Source organism: Arvicanthis niloticus, chromosome X (assembly GCF_011762505.2).
Source record: "Arvicanthis niloticus isolate mArvNil1 chromosome X, mArvNil1.pat.X, whole genome shotgun sequence".
In the NCBI taxonomy this organism is placed as follows: domain Eukaryota; kingdom Metazoa; phylum Chordata; class Mammalia; order Rodentia; family Muridae; genus Arvicanthis; species Arvicanthis niloticus.
In genome coordinates this window covers 129,491,867-129,511,764 of record NC_047679.1, presented here as the reverse complement: position 1 = coordinate 129,511,764, position 19,898 = coordinate 129,491,867, and the positions used below count along the sequence as shown (strand labels likewise).

The following is a 19,898-nucleotide window of genomic DNA, read 5'->3' as shown; positions in this document are numbered from 1 at the left end:
CTGGAAGCTCCCCCGCTCCTCCCCCTACACTGCCACCTCTTAGCGGAGCGCCTTGGAACCTTGGAGATACGTCTGGAGGGGCAGTCTAGAGCGGGTGGGTGTGGCCTGTACTGTCCTCCAGTCTATCTTCAGCTTCAACACTTGGACATTCTTCTTAGCGCTCTATAAATAGTAGCTGGTGTTAGCTTACACAGACATTTTCTGTTTGCTATCATGTCAGTTTCACTTGAAAAAGACATTGAGGTACACAGAGTGTCAAAGTGAGAGTGGTTTACTCCTTGAAATTCCTATCAAGTTATGGCTGTATTGGCCAATAGGAACCCAGTAAATTTTCTAGCATCTACCTACATCAAACTAAAAAGGTGGAAAGTGATTATAGTAATTAATTTTACATAACCCTGCAGATCTGGGATGTCATTTTAACATGGAAACAATATGCAGTAGTGTGTAATGTTTAACTTTTTCTGTATGAAGTTTTTTTTTTCCAGTGTGTGTTTCACACTTAAATTCTAAATTCTAATTTACACTAAAATTCTAATTCCACAGCCGGTACATCAAGTCCAGAGCTTTAGTGGCTGAGAATGTAACAGCCAGAAAGTAACAGCTCCAGGATTGAGCCCTGACTTTTGTCTGGTAGACTCTTCTGGCTGTTAATCTGAGCTACTGCCTTTCAGATTAAGTCTCTGTAATATCCTCCTCCACCCTGTTTCCTATTCTACCTCTGTAGATTCTTTTGGCTTTCTGGATACATAACTTATATCTAGTGAATTTCTTAGATCATTAGTTATCTAATACTTCATTGTGGATGGAATCATTTGCCAATAGTTTTCTAGTTAGTTGTTGCTGACAAAAAATAGTATTTATTCTTTTTCTTCTGAGCTACAATGCTAAAATCAGATTTTTTTTTCAGGTTTTTTTTTTTTTTTTTTTTTTTTTTTTTTTTTTTTTACTATGACTTACAATGTGTTTTCTCACCCAGTTGTTACTCTTTCTGGAATTCATTCTGTTAATAGTGGTAATAATCAGAATTGACTCTTTCCAGATAAGACCTTTAAAATGAACTATTATTTTCTAATGCTCCAGTGATAATTATTTGGCTGAGTAAATCTGAAGTTCTCATTTGCCATTTGTCAATGGATTCATCTTTGTCCTGTATCTATGTTCAAATCTTTTAGGAAAGATATTTGCTTTCAGACAGTTCCAGAATCTGTTGGCTTTTCTTCACCCTTACTTCTCTAACCATCATTATAATGTTTCTATTTCTCCAGTAGCTTCCTGCAGTCCCACCTTTTTCTACTTTTCCTAAATTGTCTGAAATACTTTTTAAGGGTTGGTGATAAGGCTCAACAGTGAAGTGCTTGCCCAGCATACCCAAGGCCACAACCTTAGGCTTGATCATCAGTATTACAAATAAGTAACAAAAACAGACAAAAATTGAGTCCTTTAAGATTTCTTGTCATCAGTGCTATGGAAGACTTAAACTTCTGGGGTTTAAGTCACTTAATATAGCTGGGTGTGGTAACACACACTCAGGAGGCTGAGACAGGCAGATCTCTGTGAGTTCAAGGCCAGCCTGGTCTACAGAAGGAGTTCTAGGTCAGCCAGGACTACACAGAGGAACCCTGTCTCGAAAACAAAAACAATAAAATAAAATAAAAACAGAAAAACAAAAATGAAAAAGTCACTTGTTCTTTGAGTCTCACACTGTAGCCCTGAATAGCCTGGGGCTTGGTTTATAGATCTGGTTAGCCTTGAGCTCTGAGATCTGCCCTACTCTGCCTCTAAAGGCGTGTCCAAATATGACCAGCTCTACCTAGGGTTTTTTAAATGACAGAAATTTTCTGAAAATGACATTATGATTATGGTTGTGACAGACTCCCTGGTAGGCACACTGATAGGGAGAGGGGCCATGCCAAGGTAATAAAGGTAGCAAATTTCCAAGATGGCCAGCTTCTTTTTCCTCACATTTCTGACTGGAGACAAAACCCTGACAGCTTAAAACAAAGGCTTTGTAGGTTTTTGCCTCCCACCAGGAGGACCCCTGCTGATGGACTGGTCAACAAATTCCAGGCCAGATTAAGACAAGCCATATAACAGTTGCAGACCAATCAACCATCCTATCTTTCTTCAAACCAACTGTAAATTAGGCAAGGAAAACTCTTCAGAGACTTTTTTAAAAAAAACCACTAGAAGCCTGGGGAAGAGACTGGATTTTTTGGTTTCCTAATCTCCCCCAATTTGCAGAGAATCTTTTTCTCTGTGTTCTCTGTATGTCTGCTGCATGCATGTGTGTGTTTCCGATAAATTTCTTTCTTCGACTGCTGTTCTATTTGCCAGTGCATGAGATTTTTCCACTGCTATCTGCTGTGCTTCAGATTTTTCTGCCTTTTAATTCTTTGACTTGCAGAGAAGACAAATTCAATCAGTACCTCTAGATTTTATCAGTTACACAAGATTTCAAGAATTGTAGAATGTTATTGTTATCGCTGTTTTAAATAATTTTCTTTTGGTTTTTCGAGACAGGGTTTCTCTGTGTAGCCCTGGCTGTCCTGGAACTCACTCTGTAGACCAGGCTGGCCTCGAACTCAGAAATTCGCCTGCCTCTGCCTCCCAAGTGCTGGGATTAAAGGCGTGCACCACCACCGCCCGGCTTGTTTTAAATAATTTAAGTAGCAATCCAGTTTGGTTCAGGCTGTGGACAGAATTTCTGTAACCATGCTCAAGGGTTCACTTGCCTCTTTAGAGCACAAGGCTTATATTTTGATTTACTACTATTCCAAATTATATATAAAACTCAGTGAATTTATAGCCTTGTTGATTCTCTACCAGAAATCAAGGGCGCATGGGAAGATTGGAAGTTAGCAGGTTCCCTACTGAGCCTCCATTGTTTGAGTAAACAATGCGGATTGAGTGGGTGAGGAGAGCAAAGAAAGGAAAGATCATTCTCTTCTGGCAGATTTCTCACACCAAGAGTTAACCTCTGCTTTGCCCCAGGACACAATTTAGAAACCTAGAAGCTGCAGGAAAAAATAAATGTGTTTGAAAACAATCGTAAGAGTTTGTAAATGTATGTCTCTGCACAGGAAAATGAAAACTCCAGTCTCTTGTAGAAGTTTCCCTCCCCTAATTTAGAGTTGGTCAATTTGAAGAAAGATTTGCCCTCAACTGTTTTGTAGCAAGTCCTGAACCAGCCTTAAACTTGTTGAGCCAGTCCACCGGCAGGGTCCTGTAGGTGGGAGACAAAGGCTTACAAGGCCTTTGTTTTAAACTGCTAGGCCTTTGTCTCAAATCAGGAGTGGAAGGAAGAAAACAAGCCATCTTGGAAATTTAACACTTTTTTTGCTAGTCATGGATCCTCTTCGTATCTGTGTGCCAAGAAAGGTATCTTAACTCCTAGTTCACCAGATAAACTCCAGTTGCATCAATTTTCCTGCTAATGCCTCAATTCCATTTCATTCTTCCTTATGGCTGAATAAAATTCTAGTGCATATATATCTATATGATCTATATCAATATCTTTTTATAGGTATATATGTATATATATGTGCATATATATCTATATCTATATAAAATCACATTTTCTTTATCCATATGTTGGGGACATATTAGGCTAGTTCCATAACTTAACTTTTATAAATATTGCTACAGTAAACATGAGTGTTTAATTATCTCTGTGATTTGCTGATTTAGATTCTTTGAACTATATTCCCAAGTGGTATAGTTGAATTATATGGTAGTTCTTATTTTAGTATTTTGAGGAAAGTTCATACTGATCTCCATAGTTGAAAAACTAGTTTATATCCTTACCAGTGGTAAATAAGGGTTCCTCTTTCCCCAGGTCATTACCAATATTTCCTGTCATTCATATTTTTGAAGATAGCCACTCTAACTATCCTAGACGATTGCCTGAAGGGGACAGTGGAGTCCAGATAACAATAAACACTGATTTAAGAAAGTGTTTTAGCTGAGCTTAGAGATGAATGAATGCCTTTAATCCCAGAGGCAAGCAGATTTCTGAGTTCAAGGCCAGACTGGTCTACAGAGCTAATTCCAGGACAGCCAGGGCTACATAGAGATTTCCATATTAATTAGATACCTAAAGGCCAGAGGACGTTGCCAATTACCTATTCTTTTCCCAGTCCCTCCTCCCCTCTCCCTCCTTATTTAAGTCAGGTCCGCCCTGACCTAAAAGGGAGTACATCCAGATCCATCTACTATCTGCTATGAAAATAAAGTATGAAAAACCCACGGACCCCTCTGTCTTTTGGGGGCCTGCTGTGGGGGAATTATGGTGAAGGTCTCAACTATGGAGTCGTGTCTAATCTCCCGTGGAGAGCTTCTCTGCGTCCAGCCCTGGGAGTGTCTCCTGAGGGGTGTGGCCAGAGCTCTCCCTTCCCCCTCCTCTTTTCTCTCAGCTGTGGGCCAGCCCTGTAGCTCCCCACCTCTGTTCTTCTGAGGCCTCCCAGCGGTGTCTGTGAGCCACGGAACAGGAACAGCAGCCCTCTCTCCGGGTCCACTCGAGAGCCCTGCCCCCCACGGAACTTCAGACTGAGTTTTCTCCCCGCCCAGGGATGCTCCTGTGGCTTCTCATAGCCCAGCGGGCACTACAGGGAAGGGGACCAGTCAAAAATCCAGCGCTTCTGTTTCTCTCAGGAGACACCCTGAGGCGCCCGCGAAGAACCTGCAAACCACAACTCAGCCCAACAGAATTCACGCCCGCCATCGTTTCCTGCATCCTTCACTTAAAAAGAAGCATTTTGTGGATGATTACATACATATGAAAGAGTGAATTAGCCTATCTAAACATATACCCTAGCACTTCAGGCCTCATGAGCAGGAGGTAGGAGACATAGAAAGGCACAGAACTTCCAACCCTGTTATTGACCTTCATACAGATATGTAACTCTTTCCCTAAGTCTGCTTATGATTTGGACTTTCCAATTTTAATTCTGAAAAAAATTTCCATGGCCATTTTCTTGTCGTTTTCCCTCTTCTCATAGTAAATGAGTCAGATGTACAATTCTCATGACCATTAAAAGATGTAGCATGAGAGTATGAGTGCAGGTGCTCATGTGGAGGCCCAAGACATTAGATCCCCTGGAACTAGAATTAAAGGTACTTGTGAGCTGTATGACATAATTAACGAAGAAACTCTTTTGTAACTATGACCATTCACTTCTATGAATTCTTCTAGTTATAAGGTTAAAATACTGAATGAACTACAAAACTAAACCTGGGGATGAACACAATGCTATCTTACCCAGTTTTACTAGATCTATCTTAAGTAAACTGTAAATGAGGAGACAACAAAGTGAACTCAAGTTCCAAAAACCTATTTCCTATTTGAATTTCTTCCTTCTCAAGGCTAGATTGCTCTTTCTTACAGAGGCATGAACAAGGCTGAGAATCAGCCATAAATAATGAGACTCCTAAAAATAGTTGATATGTTCACAGTAAATACTCATTGTTCAATATTCCACAACAAAGACCAACAATGAGTTTCCTAATGTAGCTGCATTCTCTGGAAGGGCCAACCAGGCACCTGGCAGCAGAAATTGGATTACATCCATTGAACTAGAAGCAACTCATTTTCAGTTGAATAGATACTTTTTCATAATTTATTTTCTGTTTTTAAAATTTATTTTATTTATTTATTGATTGATAGGTTATTTTTTTTTTCAGGACAGGGTGTCTTTGTGTAGCCCTGGCTGTCCTGGAACTTGCTCTGTAGACCTGGATGGCATCAAATTCACAAAGATCCACCTGCCTCTGCCCCCAAGTGTTCTGATTAAAGATATGTGTCCTCATGCTGAGCTATGGATTTATTCTTAAATCCACTTTTCAGTTGGCTCTCCCACTTACTAGATCATCTATCCATATTTCCAATACTTCAAGAATCAGCACTTCTCACCAAGAAAATTGTCATAATATTTTGATCAAGTGACCATGACAAAACATTGCTTCCCCAAGGTCAGGTTTGATAGGAGTCTGGAATTAAGAGCTGTAGTTTATAATAGTTTCTTTTATGATCACACATAGCAAAAACACTCTCTAAGTGTTCCTTTTTATAACCAGAACTTTGAGATCTTCTGGTTAGAATTCTTGGTTCCCAGTGGGATGAATGCTTTTCCAAGGATGAGACGTTGGTTTTAACACATTGAAAACTGAGGCTGCCACCTGGCTATTTGACATTCTTTATCCCAGGAAATTTTGCAACAATGGATCCTATTGAACTGGCTGTATGACTTATATGATGATCAAGTGGAATTTTTTTTTAATCAAAGGTTGTATTTAAGCAAGGAGGTCAGAGGCATTGTTTTTAAACCCACAGCATCCTCTGGAGTATCTCCTAACAGTGATATGTTTAGGCAAACCACTGGGGATCTAGACTTACCAGAAAGAAATGTTTGGTTTTCTTTTTTCTTTTTTTCTTTTCACTTGCTAGGCCAGTAGTTCTCAAGTTGGTCACAACCGAGAACTCCATCAAGTTCCCAAAGAGGTAACAACCTTTTTGTAGGTCGTATATCAGATATCTTGGATATCAGATATTTACATTACAACTCATAAGAATAGCAAAATTACAGTTATGAAGTAGCAATAAAAACCATTTTATGGTTGTGGGTCACCACAACATAAGAAACTGTATTAAAGGGTCATAGCATTCGGAAAGTTGAGAACCACTGTACTATGAAAAGAATTTTGATCAGTTGATGTCCTGGCTAGAAAACAAATAAAGGATAGAACTGAGACATACCAAATATAGTCTCATGAGCAGTCACAGAATTATTGTAGTTGTGCTCTTCCTCTCCTTAACTTTTCCTGTCTTCCTTTTGTTGTTCCTGTTCTATATTTTGTACATGTCAAGTAAAAGTACATAAAGCTTGCTTTATGATTTTTCTTTAGATTGTAGGTTATTGATATGGGATGATACCTGAACTAGGAGAGGAATAACTATCCCATAGACATGAATACATTGAGTAATTGTACAATACAATGAAACCATTACTATTTTGTCTTAGAGGTATTTTCTTAGTTTGTAGGGAGGATAATGGCATTGCTTTATGTGAATATGTTGTTTCTATAGTAAGTTTATTTTGTATATAATGAGTATGTGTATTTAGTAGCAAGAGTAGTATTTTGTGTGTCTCAACTTATATTTCCCCTCTATATTTAGAAAGGTAGGAAAGCTAAATAAAGATATTTTAACATTCTTTTATCTAGATTTTTCCATAAAAATTGTGTTTGGCTAATTATATAGGTTTAGTATGAGACATAGAAATCAGTGAAGAGACAGATGGTTGCAATGGCATAAGTTGGCAGCAGCTGGAATCTAGCTTTGTGACAGACCCTCATCCTCTGCTTTGTACTCTGGGTATACCTTGAAGCCCTGACTAGTGACACTCCTTGATTTCATGGCTCCTGTTCTGTCAATGAGTTTGCTAAATGCTACCTTTGTGAAATTAATCCATCCCCACTTGAAACACCTAGAATGAATTCTCTCCTTTGATCCCTGGTTGTACAATGATAACGAACCCTGCATATAGATGGTCATCTCTCCCTAGACATTGTGAATGTCATGTTGTGAGAATTAGCTTTGTAAATTTTTCTTCTAATTGTCATTTCCAAGTGAGAAGCAGTACACCAGGGGAAAAGACCATTGCAGATTAGGAAACTGACCAGAGCCGGGCGTTGGTGGCACACGCCTTTAATCCCAGCACTTGGGAGGCAGAGGCAGGTGGATTTCTGAGTTCAAGGCCAGCCTGGTCTACAGAGTGAGTTCCAGGACAGCCAGGGCTACACAGAGAAACCCTGTCTCGAAAAACAAAACAAACAAACAACAACAACAACAACAACAACAACAACAACAACAACAAAAACCCAAAAAACAAAAAAAAAAAAAGGAAACTGACCAGATGCTACCAAACATCACATGGATTGTATTCACATCTTGGATGCTAATTCTAACTTTACTATGGTGCTTTCCAGTTTTTAAAGTGTGTTCACAAAGAGAAGGTGGTGTTTAGAGGGATGAACTCTTGAGACAGACAACTAACTCTGCTATTGTTAACTTCCCAAGTGTGTGTTCTATATAGAGGACAGTATTGTTCTGTTTCTCATCTTATGCATGGGCAAAACTGACTCAACAGTATATCTTATAGGATGTTTGTGTAGACGCTCTGAAGCACTTATGACAATGGCTGGCATATGGTACTCAGTAGTCGCAATAAATATTAGTTGTTTAATTTTGTTATTAAGAGTTCCTACCATACAACCTGGCTCAACCTTATATTTAGCTTTTAAAGCCCCAGAGTTTAGTAAGATGCAGATAGTACTACTGCTGAATTCAGATCATTTGTGTTCTGCCCTGGAATCTCATCATTGAACACAATGACCTTTGGAAGAGGGGCATAAAAACCACACTACTATGCAATCAAGTGGAACAGGGAAGTGGAAGAGGAGCCTTTCTTCCTCTCTTAACTATATATATGACAGATATGAGCCATAGATTTTTGTTCTTGAGCCTCTGAGGCAAGGAGACCAACCCTTGTTAACATAGCTGTTCAGGGATGGTGATGAAGGCAACAGGTTCATTGGCTGCCACTAGGTCACCTAATGTTTTCTTGGCGGGAGGGGGCAGGCTCCTTCCTTCCTCTGCTATAACTATGAAGGTAACATTATAGGCACCTGGGAGAGAGCAGCAGGGCATCCTGCTTGGGGTCTCTAGAAGCAGAGCCTCCTGCAGCACAGCAATTGCTTGAAGGGGCCTCCTTATCTTTGCTGCTTATTCCACCCCGCCCTCCCCAGTCTAAGCTCAAGAACAGCACCTACTATCCATCCCTTCCTCAAGTGTGTGTGTGTGGGGGGGGGGGGGTGATAGGAGAGGGTGTCGCTCAGCAACTTGGGGCGGCGCTATGTGGGCGGGTCCGCCCCACGGCATCCCTGGCTAGACTTCCTTCTGCTGCATGCAGGCCGCCAGCCCAGCTGGAGGAAGCAGCAGCAGCGCAGCAGCACAGCAGCACAGCAGAAGCAGAAGAAGAAGGGCGGCTACGATGAGTACTGGCGACGCTGTCTGCACGGGCTGGCTAGTCAAGTCGCCTCCTGAGAGGAAGCTGCAGCGCTATGTGAGTAGGGGTGCCAACTCAATCCTGACCTTCGTGCCCTCGGTTCTTTGCCCATGGTGTGGCCCTGTGTGGCCCTGGGGAGTCCCCGACTCTAGGCGCGCCAAAGTAACTGTTCCCAGAGCCCTAGCTGCAGGTGAGGAGTCAGAAAGTGAAATCGCACATCGAACTGTGCTGCTGCTGCGTCCTGCAGCAGGCTGGCCTGGTGCCTCTTACCGACTGTGTTCAGTGTCTCTATACTGCCACAGTCAGCTGTAGAGGGAGGGAAGTGGGTTGGGGTTGAAACCCCCAACGCCAGTTTGTATGCTGGAGCAACCAGAAAGACTTCTCTAAAGGGTGCCCTGACTCTAACTGGAGTTCCATTTCACAGAGAGGAGAACAGAGCGAGGGACAGAGAAGTGGACAGTAAGAGGAAAACTGTGTGGGCCACTAAGTGAAGCTGCTGCATTCCTCTTGGATTGTAATGATGTACTGTCGTAACTATCATAGAACACTCTTGTTGGGAGCCTACCATACAGTGCAACTCTTTTCTCATTATGTCCCTTCTCAGCATATTCTTTATGATGACACCGAGCTTTTCTAGTACAGCCGAAACCATTGACATTTCCTATTATGAAACACCCGGAGAAGTACATCTTTCTACTCATCATACGTCCATATTTAAATATGCTGCACACAACTCAAAAAGTTCATTATATCTAGTGTTCTCAGGATAAGATCTCGTAAAAATATTCTGCTTAAAGACCCGATTGTTACTGATCTGTCTTTGGCCATTAGCAAGAATCACTTTAGTTCCCAGGGGGTTGTGTATATAGATATTAGGATTTCTTGCCTTTGGGGGTTGGTGGAGCTGGAAGTAGCTTGATGGATCCTTGTTATTTCTAATTTCTCTGCAAAACCAAAGTATGTTAGTGGAAACTACCCTGCTCAGGTTTGCATTCAGCTGAGGCAATCCACCACAAATGGGTTTCAACCTGGTACTTATGTTTATAGCTTTCTAACTTGTGTCCCTATTTCACCAGCCAGTACTTTTGTTTATATAGTAAAGAGCACATATCATGTAGAAGTTCAGGGGTGAAATTATAAAAAGAGATCAATAATGTATGGATATTTCTAAAATTTGTAACAGAAGCTTTTCCTGAATATGAAGTTGCTCAGTGCACCCTCCCCAGATTTCTGAGTTAGATAGTGCCTCACTCTTAGGATTCTTCCATACAATCTCTTTTCTCATCATGTCCTTTCTCAGCATATTCTTTATGATGATAGGTTTTTGTTGTTTGTGCCATTGAATCAAAGAATGTTGTTCTATTTAGCATGTAGTCATCACAGATGAGAAATATAAACACTTTTTGAATAATACCAGTATGTCGCCTCCTCCTATAACTTTCTCTCTGAGACAGGGTTTCTCTGTGTAGCCCTGACTGTGCTGGAACTCACTATGTAGACCAGGTTGGCCTCAAAGTCAGAAATCTACCTGTCTTTGCTTCCTGAGATTGAAGATATGTGCCACTATACTTGGATCAGGTATCATGTTTTTTATTTCACAAATTCCTAAGCACAGAGTTCCACATCTCTCATCCAAGCTGTTTCCATAACATTTCAGCTGCTTTGAAGATGCACTGATACCAAGGAGGCAAAAACATGTTCCTATATCTCACATGGGCAGGTGAAACTTGCAGTGCTGTTCCCTGGGTGCATTTCCTTGCTGCCCCTAACAAGAGTCATTTAAAGAATCACTGGATGTTTTCAGAGTGGCATGAACTTTTCATTAGCTAATTCAAGATGGTGAATTTCTAGAACAAGGTTTATGGATGACCCATCTTCACACTTCCCCCACCCCCTCAATTTTGGTTTGTATTTTGTCTTCAACAGGCTGGCTTAAGAGAGTTTATTAGTGTTCCATGATTTTGGGAAGACTTGGATATATAGACTTTTTGTTGTGTGTAGTTTGTTATTTTGTTATTTGTGTGTGTGTGTGAAGTAGACCTGCAGTAGTAACAGTGGACAAAGTAGAGATGTGCAAAGTATGTGATGATGGACAAGACTGAAAACAGAAGAGAACTTACGTGCCATATTACCAACATTCCAAGGCATAAACTTTGACTTTCAGTCCCTGATTGTGATTTTTTTAACCTACTATATTCTTAACTATTGTTCTCACAATTCTCTGACAATTTCATATACTGACCAACTTTCAAAAAATGAGTTTTCAAGCAAAGTATTTTATAAAGTTGCTAATTTTATGCTAATTGAGTCTTACATATAAGCATATTTTCTTTTTTAAATTTTTTATTGGATATGTTATTTACATTTCAGATGTAATCCCCTTTCCCCATTCCCCACACCCACCCAGCAACTCCCTAGCCCATACCCCCTCCTCCTGCTTCTATGAGGATATGCCCCCACCCACCCTCCCACTTCTACCTCCCCACCCACGATTTCCCCCACACTGGGGTGTCCAGCCTGCCCCGGACCAAGGACTTCCTCACCCACCTATGTCAGACAAGACCATCCTTCCCTACATATACAGCTGGAGTCATGGGTCCCTCCCTATGTGCTCCAATGCTGGTGGTTTAGACCCTGGGAGCTCTGGTTGGTTGGTATTGTTGCTCTCCACATGGGGCCACAAACCCTTTCAGCTCCTTCAGTCTTCTCTCTAACTCCTCCATTGGGAAACCCTTGATGAGATCAATGGTTAGCTGTGAGCATCTGCCTCTGAATGTGTCAGACTCTGGTAGACCTCTAAGGAGACAGCTGCATCAGGCTTCTGTCAGCATGCACTTCCTGACATCCACATCAGTGTCTACCTTTGGTGACTGCACATGAGATGGATACCCAGGTGGAATGGTCTCCAGACGGCCCCTCCTTCAGTTTCTGTCCCACACTTTGTCTCCATATTTTCTCCCATGAGTATTTTGTGAACTTTTTTCTATTATTATTATAAATTTATTAATATTATAAATTTTTCTATTTATTAAATAAAAAAGAGACTGCTTTTTTCCCCCCTCAAAGAAAATTGTTTCCTTTGATCACTAAGGGCTGCGGGAATCCCTTTCACCACTAGAGGGCAATGATGAGACACTTCGACAAGGTCAGGCAGTGTTGTTAATCCTTTAATTAAGCTCTTGTGAGTAGTTTCTACTTCCTTCCATTAGCTGGGTGCCATCTCTAAAGTAGGCTCAGTGTTTGTTGCTTGGAAGAAATACAAAATACTTGATCCCAGTTCTCATAAATTCCATAGCCATAGTATATTTAACACAGTAACATAACAAAGCTAGCTAGCACAACTGGGATAATAACAGTTTTTTGTGTTGGCAAGCCATCAATGTTTGAAGTAACAAATAGAAGCTCAGTCTGTTTTCAGGCAAATCATTCAATACATTGTATTTCATCCACTTGATTACATGAGCCAAGGCCGTCAGAAATTCAGTTTTTATCATTGCCTCCCCCCTTTTTAAAAAAGAAAGTTGATTCCTTTTTCTTTGTTTTATAAGAAATCTAGACATTTATTCTTATCATTGAAATTCAAACACTGTAGGAATGAATGAATTAATAAATGAATGAATAGTATAGAAGTCCTCCCCCCAATCCTTCTCAGAGTTGTCCATAAGGACAAGAGCTCTTAGATGTGTGGTATCATTCTAGAAAATTTCCTAGAAAATATAAACTTTTCTTTTCATATAAGTGTGATTGTCCAATAATTTTATATTCCTTTTTACAACTAGTCTATACATTTTTCCAACTTAGTGCATACAGATTTACTTTGTTTTCAAATTATTGTGTAATATTCTTATAATAGATGTATCATAATTTAACAATTTTTCTGTTGATGAACTTTTAGCTTACTTCTGTTCCTTTGATTTAAGTAATGCTAGAGGGTTGAGGAAATGGCTCAGTCAGTCCTGAGTTTAGGTTCCCAGCACTCACATAAAAGCTGGAGACAGTGACGCATACCTATTATCCCAACAATGAGAAGGTGGAGACATGAGGAACCTGGGGATTACTGGATAGAACTGATGTGTTCCAGGCTCATTGAGAAGATTCATCAGAAAAAAAGTAGAGAAGTGATTGAAGAATGACATCCAATGTCAACCTCTGGACTTCCCACACATGTGCACATGCCATGCTATGCTAATTTATTAACTTGGTTATTATAATAACATTAAGTGACAGGTGCTGCTTTTAACTCTGAATACTGAATTTTTGTTGGATATGCAATAGGCAAACATTTTCTTTCTTTCTTTCTTTCTTTCTTTCTTTCTTTCTTTCTTTCTTTCTTTTTTTTGTTTTTTGTTTTTTGTTTTTTGTTTTTTGTTTTTTGTTTTTCGAGACAGGGTTTCTCTGTGTAGCCCTGGCTGTCCTGGAACTCACTCTGTAGACTAAGCTGGCCTCGAACTCAGAAATCCTCCTGCCTCTGCCTCCCAAGTGCTGGGATTAAAGGTGTGCACCACCACCGCCCAGCAGGCAAACATTTTCTACCACACAGTAGTTTGATTTTTTTATTCTCTTTATAGTATTTTTTTCCAGTACCAAAATTTTACTTTTCTTATTTGAGTCAGGTTCTCATACTATAGTACAGGATGACTTGGAATTCACTATGTAGCCTACATTGGCTACAATACATGGCAATCCTGCTTCTGTAATGCTGGAATTAAAAACATGAAGTTTCATGGCCAGCTAAACCTTAAAAATGTATAAAATTGAAAATATAAGATTTTGAATATGTCTATTTTGATGATCAACTATTTGTTCATTTTTATGCCAATATCATACTGTTTAATAAGCCTACCTTCATAAAAACTTAGTTTTAGCCATCTAACTTTTACTTTTTCTGAGTTGATTTGGCCATTCTAAGTCCTTTGTTTTTCTGTAACAATTTAAAAATTATTGTGTCAATTGATTTTATTGAGTTTATACCTTATATCCTTGCTTAAGTCACTTATTAGTACTTGTGGCCTTGCTTGTACTTAGAACTTGCAGCATGATCAGTGTTTTATAGAAATGATGAGCAAAGACATCCTTCATTGGGTTGATCTTAGGGATGACATCATTTAATTATTTTTCATTTCAAATTTTAACTATAAGTCTCTTTTTAAAGTTTATTTTTATTTTATGTGTATAGGTGTTTTGCCTGCATGTGTATGTGTACACCATGTGCATGAAGTATCTACAAGGGCCAGAAGAGGGTACCAGGTCCCCCTAAAACTGGAATTATAGACAGATGTGAGCAGCCATGTGGGTTTCAGGAATCTGGGCTTTCTGCAAGACCAACAAGTGCTCTTAACTACTGAGCTATCTCTCTAGCCTCAGCTATAGGTATTGTAGACACTTTTTACCAAATTAATACATTCCACATATTGCCAATTTTCTGAGATTGTTTTGTTTTTATTTATTTTATTTTTGGTTTTTCGAGATAGGGTTTCTCTGTGTAGCCCTGGCTTTTTTGTAACTCTCTTTGTAAACCAGGCTGGCCTTAAACTTAGAGATCCACCTGTCTCCCGAGTTCTGGGATTACAGGAATGCGCCACCACCACCTGGCTTACTGAAATTTTTTAAAACTATAAATTCAGACTTCTTAATCTGTAAAGTAACAAGTCGTTTTTCTTTTTTAGTCTATTAGTATGATGACTGTTTTTATTTAATTTTTGCTATTTTTGAGAAGGTACTTGCTCTGTAGTCCAGTCTTGCCTTGAACTTGTTATAAAGTCCAGACTGGCCTCAGACTTATGACAGTCATCCTGTCTTAGCCTCCCAAGTGCTTGGATAAGAGGTATTCACTGCCACAGTTAGTTGTGATTCCTTTTTATGTTTGTGGTACTGGAGATGGAACCCATGGCCTTGCACATGTTATTAGTAAGCACTCTGTTCCAAGATACATCCCTAGACTCACTTTTTTTTTTTAATCTTGAGCCAGCTGTGAACTCCCAGGATAAAATTCATGTGATTGTCATGTATTCTTGGACTTGCTTTGCTAGTAGTTTGCTGAGGGCATTTGTGCTTCTGTTTATAGAAGAAAAGGATGTAGTTTTCCTTTTGGTGTGTGTGTGTATGTGAGACTATCTTTGGTTCTGATGTTATCCCATAATGCTGGCCATGTAAAATGAAAAGGGAAGTGTTCTCTTGTGTTTTCTAAAATATATGGCATAGAATTAGTATTTCTTCTTTTTTAAATATCTGGTTAAATTAACCATTGAAACAATTTGAAATTGACCATCTTGTTCTGGGAAGACTATTAACTTAGAATTCCATTTCTTTCAAGAACTATTGGGAGGATCCATATCTTCTTGAAGGAACTGTAGTAGTTTAGCTTGTCAAGGTTTTCTTAGTTTTTACTAAATAGTCAGATTTATTGAAATTAGATTAGTTGCTATATTGCTTTTTGTCCTTTTCCCTTACAGAATCTGTAATACTGCTTCCTTTTTTATTATTCTGTAACTTTCATTAATTATTTTTTGATCACATTTGCTAGAGTTTTGTTAAATTTTCTGATATATTCTAAGAACTAGCCTTTATTTCATTGATTTCTATTATTTTCTTTGCTTTCAATTTCATTGGTTTATTCTCTCATCTTTATTATTTCTTTCTGATTGCTTTGGGTTTAATTTTATTGCTACTATGGCTAGTTTCTGAGATTTCTGAGTTCGAGGCCAGCCTGGTCTACAGAGTGAGTTCCAGGACACCCAGGACACAGAGAAACCCTGTCTTGAAAAACCAAATAAATAAATAAATAAATAAAAATAAATAAGCACATATATTGTATTAGTATGAAAATTTCTCTATCAAAGCCATTATTTTTAAAAATATTTTCCTATTGTCATACCTCAGTGTGTATCTTTGGATTATATTATTTTAGAATGCTTGGTTTTTAAAATTGCTGTATGCTGGCTTGCATTTCACAAAAAATCAGTAAATATATTTTGACTTAGGATTAATATAAAAATTTCAACTATTTCTGGAATAGCTCTAAACATTTTTTTATTATTTTTAAATAAAGAATTAAATCTTGGGCCTGTTCTGTAGGCAAACTAAATTTGTAATTTAAAATTTTTGCAAAGCAATAGTATCAATATTGATGATTATAAAATCAGTCAACTCTAAAGAAATTAATACTCTATGTCCTGCTGGATCAAATTTCAGGTAAGTTTAGTTTTTATATTTATTTGTTATATGTGTGTGCACAACTTCATGAGAGTATGTGCATACATGAAACATAGTACGCATATGAAGGTCAAAAAGCCACGTGTAAGGGTTCTTTTTTTTTCCACCATGTGGGTTCCAAGGATCCAATTCAGGTTTTCAAGCTTAGTCAGATCTTTTAGAATTGTTTGGTTAATCGGCCCAGTTTTTTTTTTTTTTTTTTTTTTTTGTGGTTTTTCGAGACAGGGTTTCTCTGTGTAGCCCTGGCTGTCCTGGAACTCACTCTGTAGACCAGGCTGGCCTCGAACTCAGAAATTCGCCTGCCTCTGCCTCCCAAGTGCTGGGATTAAAGGCGTGCACCACCACCGCCCAGCTACAATGATGCATTCTTGCCATCTCAACATTTGGGAGGTGGAAACAGGAGGAGCAGCAGTTTCAGGGCCAGCAACAACTACATACTGAGGTCAAGATCAATGTAAAATAAATAAGACTTTGTCTAAATAAAAAAAGATGTAAGTCTTTTTAAAAAATGAAACAGAAACTATACTAGAAATAGTAAAAATAGAAAAGAAAAAAAGAGAATCAAAGGTTCTTTCTAGGTTCTCCAAACACTGGAATCTGCCAAATAATAGAGGAAGTAATATGTCTTAAGTTGGGTCTATGGTGGTTTCTCTATTTCTTTCACAAGGATTGATGGTATACACAAGCTGAGAATTGGGCTTATCAAGGGTCAGTTGTTAGTTTTAGAATGGTATTCACTTTAGAAGCTTTTTTTTTTTGTATAGCAGGAGTGTCTTAGGGTTTTACTGTTGTGAAGAGACAACATGACCAAGGCAACTCTTATAAGGACAACATGTAATTGAGGCTGGCTTACAGGTTCAGAGGTTCAGTCCATTATCATCAAGGCAGAAACATGGCAGCATCCAGGCAGGCATGGTGCAGGAGGAGCTGAGAGTTCTACATCTTCATCTGAAGACTGCTAACAGAATACTGACTTCCAGGCAGTTAGGATGAGGATCTTAAAGCCCACACACACAGTGACACACCCACTCCAACAGGGCCACACCTTCTAATAGTACCACTCCCTGGGCCCAGCATATACAATCCATCAGATTCCATTCCCTAGCCCCTATAGACTTGTTCAAACATATGAGCCTATGGGGACCATACCTATACATAGCATAATGCAAAATACATTTAGTCTAACTTCAAAGGTCCCCAGAGTCTACATTAGTCTCAACAATGTTAAAAGTCCAAAGTTCAAAGTCTTGATCACTTAACTGTAATCCCCAAAGCAAGACAGGAAACCAGCTGGGCAAACTCCAAACTTTGCATCTCCATGCCTTATTTCAAGGAGGTCTTCAGATCTCCATCTCCTTCTTTTATCTTTGTTGACTGCAACAAACTTCTTTCTCCTGGGCTGGTTCAACTCCCTGTTAGCAGCTTTCCTCAGCAGATATCCTATGGCTCTGGCATCTCCAATAGGGTTAGGGTTCTTCCACTACAACTAGGCTTCACCAATAGCCTCTCACAGGCTCTCTTCATGGTGCCAAGCCTCAAATCCTTTGCATGGCCCCTTCAGTCCTGAGCTATCAACTGCAACTGAGGCCGCACCTTCACCAATGGCCTTCCATGGTCTCTCACAGTGCCAAGCCTCCGCTGCTCTTCTTGACCCCTTCATGAACCAGTACCACCTGGGTGACTCTTACACATTACCAAGTCCAGCTGCTGCTGGAGGTAAAACCTTGGCTGTCTCTGGAACACAGCTTCTTTGTGCTCTCAGAAAACACTTTCCAGAAGATTTCACCTCAGTGATGCTGGTCTCTTCTTAATCACCACTAATTTCTTATCTCCAGCTAACCACCATCAATTCTTTAAAGCCAGAGCCACATGGCCAAAATTGCTGAGTTCTGCTGCTTGATGGGGTTAGAACATGTCCCCCCTTGTTCTATTACATTATCACCAGTGTTGTTTTCTAACACCTTCACTGCCTAAGCTTGGCTGTCCTGGAACTTGCTCTGTAGATTGACTTTAAACTCAGAGATCTGCATGGCTCTGTCTCCTGTAATGCTAGGATTAAAAGTATGTACCACTATGCCGTAAAGGTTTTTTTTTTTTCACCTAGAACCTATTCTGTTTAAGGCTGGCCTTCAACTCAGAGATCTGCTTGCCTTTTCCTCCTGGGATTAAGGCTTGTTCTGCCAAGCCTGGACCTAAATTTAGCTGAACGGGATCTTGCCCCAAGGTCACTACTCCCTTAATTCAACTTAATATCCTTGAACACAGGATTCAGCTCCATTTCACTTCCTGGAGCCCCTTTAATACTCGAACCATATGTTTTATATATTTTTCTTTCTCAGCTTGCTATGCTTGTTTAAAATGCTGTTCATGAGACTTAACCAGAGAACAACATCTCTACTGGGCTTTTTTGAGACAATGCAATTAGTATAAATCTCTTTACCTTAGTCTCAGGCAGACTCTTCAGACAAGGGCAAAAAGCAGCTGTGTTCTTCACCAAAATACTACAAAACAATCTCTAAGCCACATACTGAAGTTTTTCTACATTGAAACCTCTTGGGTCAGGGCTGCACAATTAAAATTACTCACAGCAAGAAAGTCCTCCATATTCCTACTAATATGGCTTATTAAGCCCCACTTAAAACATATCATGACTTTGCAAATTCAAACTCTCCAAGTCCACATTCTTCCAAACAAAAACATGATCAAGCTTATCAGAGCAATATTCCAGTCTCTGGTATCAACTTCTGTCTTAGTGTGTTACTGCTGTGAACAGACACCATAACCAAGGTAACTCTGTAAAGGACAATATTTATTTGGGGCTGGCTTACAGGTTCAGAGGTTCAGACCATTATCATCAAGGCAGGAACATGGCAACATCCAGGAAGGCATGGTGCAGAAGCTGAGAGTTCTATATCTTCATCTGAAGGTTGCTACTGGAAGACTGACTAGGATGAGGGTCTTAAAGCTGACATCCACAGTGACACACCTACTCCAAGAAGGCCACACCTACTCCAACAAGGCCACAACTTCTAATAGTACCACTCCCTGGGCCAAGCATATACAGACCATCACAAGGAGCATTACTGGTCCTGAGAAGTTTTTATATTCTGTGGTCTGTGCTGGTTCTCACTGACTCCAGAGGCACTATTGTTGTGTATCCTGGTTCTCCAAACATCAAACTCAGGGTATTTCCCCAGTGCATAAGAACTGAGTGAGCATGTAGTGATGAATTCTTCATTAGATATGGAAAATCAAAGAAATGAGCACTGTTTGCTAGGCTTAGTACTATTAGATAACATGCAGTAGTAATCCTCCCCATCCCCAACTCCACCCTATCTTCATGAGAGGGAAGAAGCTGAGAAAATGAAATGATCTGATGTACTTGTTCCTACTGCCTGCCACACACAACAGGGAGGCAGCTGTGAAGGTTGAGCAAAGCCCTGAGCTCTGTCTGTGATAATATAAGGTAACAGAGCCCACCTCTCACCACAGATTGTAAGACCACTGGATGAATGCCAGCTTGAGAAATTTATAGAAATGAATTTCTAGAAAGAAGGAGCAGCAGGTGCAAAGTTCTTGAGGCAGAAAGAATATATTTGTGGTATTTGAGGAAGAGGTTTT

At 39.6% G+C, this 19,898-nt stretch overlaps 1 protein-coding gene across 5 annotated transcripts in view; it reads left to right on the top strand.

Moving 5' to 3' along the window:
* The first annotated feature begins 8,935 nt into the window (after window positions 1-8,935).
* Window positions 8,936-19,898, top strand: part of Gab3 (GRB2 associated binding protein 3) — an 82,557-nt gene continuing 71,594 nt past the window's right edge. For 3 of the 5 annotated variants that reach the window (XM_076919153.1, XM_034485758.2, XM_076919152.1), the window contains exon 1: window positions 8,937-9,122. In XM_076919153.1, coding sequence (XP_076775268.1) covers window positions 8,964-9,122 — 159 coding nt within the window. In that variant the 5' untranslated portion in view covers window positions 8,937-8,963. Of the gene's footprint in view, window positions 9,123-19,898 lie in introns of all 5 variants that reach the window. The other 2 variants (XR_013106095.1, XM_034485757.2) reach the window with 2 other exon arrangements.